The sequence below is a fragment of the Rutidosis leptorrhynchoides genome, chromosome 7 (assembly GCF_046630445.1).
Source record: "Rutidosis leptorrhynchoides isolate AG116_Rl617_1_P2 chromosome 7, CSIRO_AGI_Rlap_v1, whole genome shotgun sequence".
Classification (NCBI taxonomy): Eukaryota; Viridiplantae; Streptophyta; class Magnoliopsida; order Asterales; family Asteraceae; genus Rutidosis; species Rutidosis leptorrhynchoides.
In genome coordinates, this window is record NC_092339.1 from 21,729,183 (window position 1) to 21,733,715 (window position 4,533).

Sequence of the window (4,533 nt, forward strand, 5' to 3'; positions counted from 1 at the left end):
AATAATTGGGACACCATGTTTATGAAGGAATGTATCTGTAAAAAGTGTCACTAAAAACTGTTAATAGACTTACACGGATTTTGCAGATTTCGGGATGCGTAAAACCTGAATCCAGGGAAGTCGACCAACTCATTGGTCGCCCGCGTTGTTTTTTTGCTTTGTGGTCGACCATGTGTAATTGAGGTGGTAGTCGACCATGTTTACATAGTAGTCGACCATGCTCTGAATGAAATTTGGTCGACCACCTTGGAAAGTGAGGTGGTCGACCAAGTTAAAAGGGTAGTCGACCATATTGTTGGTCGAACTAATGGTGTAAAAAGACAAATTTTTTTTTCTTTCAAAAAGTGTATTTTGAACGAATTTTTTTTAAAAAAAAAAAAATGTATTTTGGAGAATATCCCTTTTAAAAATCAAAAATAAACTATTATAAGTTCGTAAGTTCGTAACTTATGAAGTTAGGGTTTTTTCAAAATCTTTTTACCTACCGAAGTAGTTTCCAGCCGACGAGTTGCTCACACAGTCACTTTATTCTCTCAAATCTAAGGTTTGGTTTGAATCCTCTAATTGCTTGCTTTGACTTCTTTAGTTGTCAAATTTTGAATAAAATATGAAATTTGTAAAGTTAGGGTTTCGTTAGCTTTGGTTGTGCTTTTCTGTTTGTATTAGATTATTTATTTAGTTTATTCATGTGCTAGTATAAGCATACAGGTCGTTAATATAGCTAATTGCGCTTCTACAGTCTGCTGAAATTTTGTTCTGCTGAAAATTCCCTTGCTACTTGTAGTTGTTGTACTACTGGTTTCGATTTTAGTAGTTAAGATATGTCGTTTGTTAGTTAATCTTACCTATTTCCTTTTTACTGATTAACATATCCAGTTTTGTTAGTAGTTTCAGCTTATTTCCCTTTTTCACTTTACAGTTTCTGATTGATTAGCAATATATAAGTGAAAGTAGAAAGTATTTGAACATTTTGCTGATAACATTTATCTATATGTAAAAACTAGGGTTTAGGTTTTTTAAATACAGGTTTCTATTAATTGAATCAAAGGTTAGTATTGTAAGAATGAAATTGTTGAGTCGGCATTTCTTTTGATGACGTTATATACACTTTATAGTTTTATTTGAACTTTCTGACCCAATCAAAGGTTAGTGTTGTAGCTTCACACCATTCCAGCGGTGGCTGAGTGGTATCCTTGGTTTCACTTCGGTGGGGCCAGGGCAAGGGGTAGCAGTGGATTCAAGTTCGAATCCCACTCTTTAAAAATACCCGTGGTAGGCTTACTTACCATAAGTCGGGTTGCCCCTGGGAAGGTTTTACCGACCTATTCAGGACCCAGATCCGACCCGCCTGCCCCTCGGGATGGTTTAAGGTTCGGATCCCTGTAATATGGTTCGGGTTTCCTGCCCGAACGCGTGTGTATCTGCAAATGATGACTAGGCTTCGGTCCGGACTGATGCAAGCTTGCCGTTCAAAAAAAAAAAAAAAAAAAAAAAAAAAAAAAAGTGTTGTAGCTTCACACCACAACAGAACTAACGAAAATGATGTACGTAAACTTGAGTTTGCAGAATTGGTCTCTGTTTAAAACTCATTTGTTGAAGTTGTAGCTTAAATAGTACTGTATTGTGCCTATTGTTTATTTTTATTTAGTGTGTCCTGATCCTTGTTTTATGTTATTAACTTGCAGTTTCGTACTGTGGTAGAGTGAGAATGAATGCAAAATGCGATAGACTAAGCAACTTGTCAGAAGATCTCATCATTCAAATTCTTTCTTTTAACGACACCAAACAAGCTGTCAGAACAAGTATATTGTCATCTAGATGGAGGAATATTTGGAAGTCGATCCCACATCTTGATTTATCCAGTGAAGATTTTACTAAATTAAACAGATTCTATGAGTTCACTCATGATGTATCTAATGTTATCTCTTCACGCAATAATGATAGAGACTTGTCGTCTGTTAAACTTAGTGTTAGAGGTTATAACCAAACGTTTGTCAAAACAGTTGTCGACTATGCGCTTTCGCACAATGTCCAAAAGATGACTATTATATGGTTTGACGACAGGGATATCGAATTACCTAATTCTCTTTTTATGTCCAACTCCCGGTCTCTTAAAGAACTCACTTTAATTGCACCTAATAGACGTTGGGATCAACCTAAGATCAAATCATCCTGGGATCTACCAGCATTAACAACGTTGCATCTTGAAAATGTCTATCTTAGTAACAAAACTCTTGACGAGCATAGTGGTCTTTTCTCAAAGTGCCTAAACTTGAAGAATCTCACTTTATCTCACTGCACCATAAGCGATCATCATATCCTTTCCCATTCTAAGTTTTCTAATCTCACACCTGAGAAAGGATTGTATTCAGTTGCTACTATCGTTGCGCCTCACTTGAAGAATCTCACTGCTATAGACTGCTCTGGTCGTCTTAAGATTTATACGCCCGAACTATCCTCGTTGATGTATAAAGTTCCATCTTATGATACCTTCTTTTTAAATGGTGTTTCTTGTTTGGAGAAAGTGGATTTCTATATGTGTCCGTTTGAGGAAGATACTTATGCAGTTATTGAGATTCTTCAAAAGTTTCACAATGTCAAATATCTAACGCTTGGATTGGAAGTCGTTGAGGTATTTGGTCTTTAATGTTTATACATACATCTATCAGTTATCATCATTCCACATCACTTATTCTGATTTATATATATATTATTCTTCAGCTTCTTTCATCCATGGTGGACATGCTCTCAGATCTATCTTCTCCATTTTCCAAGTTAAAGAGTCTTAAGATTTATCCAATGAGGGAGGAAGGGGATGAGGAAGTAAATATCCCTACAGAACTCAAAAACTTTCTTCTAGGTGCTTCTCCAAATGCCACTGTCTCCATATACTCACGCGAGGTATGTAGTTTCACCATTAAGTATATTTTATATGATGATGATATGATAAACTGGGACTAATGTTCATTATAAACATGCATGCAGGATGTGAAAGCCTTGAAGGATGCCACATCAGCAAAACGAATAATGGCCAAGTTGCAGGTTCTGTTAGAGCGGGAAAAGATTAATTGTGAACAAGGAGAGGCAAAACAGATTGATGAAGGGCAACTTGTTGAAGATGAAATTTCACATATGAGGAACTGTTGGACTGATATGTTTGTGGAGATTAATGAAGAGAGAGTTAAGATTGATGAGATTTTGTTAATGTTGGATGAGATTAAAGAGTTACTGAAAGGTCTTCCGATATCAAAGAGGGATGGTATTCAAGCGCAATTTTCTAGTTTAAATGCGGAGGCGAAGAATGTTATGAAATTAATATTGGATCGTTTGAAGGTTAAAAGTGGTGGGAAGGTGTCTGCTTTCGTGAACATGCTATAGCATCACAACTGTTACCATATCTAATTGTAAGTTTCTGATTTTTCTTATCTTCTAAGTTGATAAATGTTATAAAAGGTGTCATTTTTTATTTGTTTTGCTTTCAGGTTTCAATGCAACAGTCATGGGTATTAGCTGATCAAGCATATGGTTTTTGCTGCTATGCTACATAACTTTGATGGTTAGATGATTTGGGTACTAAACGTGTAATATGTTGAAGTACAATCTTATGTGATTGATTTGTTGTTAAGTATATGTACCGTTGTTTTGTACTCAGATTGTTAAGTAGCTATGTATGTTTAACGCTACTATGCTAGTTACTGTTGTTGGAAAGTTTGTTTCTACAAGTTTTTAGCTTGATTATTTCCGCTTAATCCTTTTTATATAGATTGCTGTTTTTGAATCTATCCACGTGTGATGGAGCACATTGAGAGGTAAAACTCGTGTGTGCATAAACACTGATTTTGTGTGCTGATTGTTGGAATGTTTATTTCCACCTGTTTATATAGTAGTTTTTACATTTAAGTCAACTACATTACTCAAACTCAACTCCAATTATCGCAACAGTAGTTCTTTGTCATCAAACTTTGATTCTTTGCTGTCACTTTCATCTATTGCTATCATTCATGTATTTTTTTGACCTGCAAACATTCAAGATCTAAACCATCAAAACTCAGAGGAAGCCACTGTATAGAAACAAGACACAAAAGAATTGAACCTCTTGTTATCAACATGTGTAAAAGATTTTAAATTATTCCAACTCCAAATTTTAACATATACGGAGACTTCAACTTTAAGACTAAGCCTTGTATTTAATAATGTGAAGAGGTGAAGCAATCTACATATATGGTTGATAGATGATAGGTGCCCTTTACAAATAATCAATTTATTTGTATAAATTTCATCAAATATTATACAACACAAAATAAATTAATGGTGAACGTTGGAGTAAATTTTTTTTTTTAATGAAAAAACGAATACTTTATAACAATTATTTATCTTGAAAAGAGAAAGAAAAACAAGATACAAAACAAAATACGAACGAGGATGGAAAGCAGTAAACTAACCCCAACTACAAAACCCGTTCTAAAGCTAACTATACCCGAGTCTCGCCATGAACAAACGATCTACACGACTTACAAACATAAGAAATGAAGA

At 34.9% G+C, this 4,533-nt stretch overlaps 1 protein-coding gene across 1 annotated transcript; it reads left to right on the top strand.

Annotated features, from left to right (window-relative positions):
• Nucleotides 1–388: 388 nt before the first annotated feature.
• LOC139857265 (F-box protein At5g03100-like) lies at nt 389–3,742 on the top strand. The gene is made up of 5 exons (XM_071846001.1): nt 389–544; nt 1,686–2,632; nt 2,722–2,901; nt 2,986–3,404; nt 3,483–3,742. The coding sequence occupies exons 2-4, from the start codon at nt 1,709–1,711 to the stop codon at nt 3,376–3,378; spliced, it is 1,497 nt and encodes a 498-aa protein (XP_071702102.1). The 5' UTR covers nt 389–544; nt 1,686–1,708; the 3' UTR covers nt 3,379–3,404; nt 3,483–3,742.
• Nucleotides 3,743–4,533: the final 791 nt, after the last annotated feature.

Bases quoted from the DNA above. Each gene is read 5' to 3' on its own strand.
- LOC139857265 (XM_071846001.1), top strand. From the start codon at position 1,709: ATGAATGCAAAATGCGATAGACTAAGCAACTTGTCAGAAGATCTCATC. The intron at 2,633-2,721 runs GTATTTGGTCTT...ATTATTCTTCAG, and splicing joins TTGGATTGGAAGTCGTTGAG to CTTCTTTCATCCATGGTGGA. The intron at 2,902-2,985 runs GTATGTAGTTTC...ACATGCATGCAG, and splicing joins TCTCCATATACTCACGCGAG to GATGTGAAAGCCTTGAAGGA.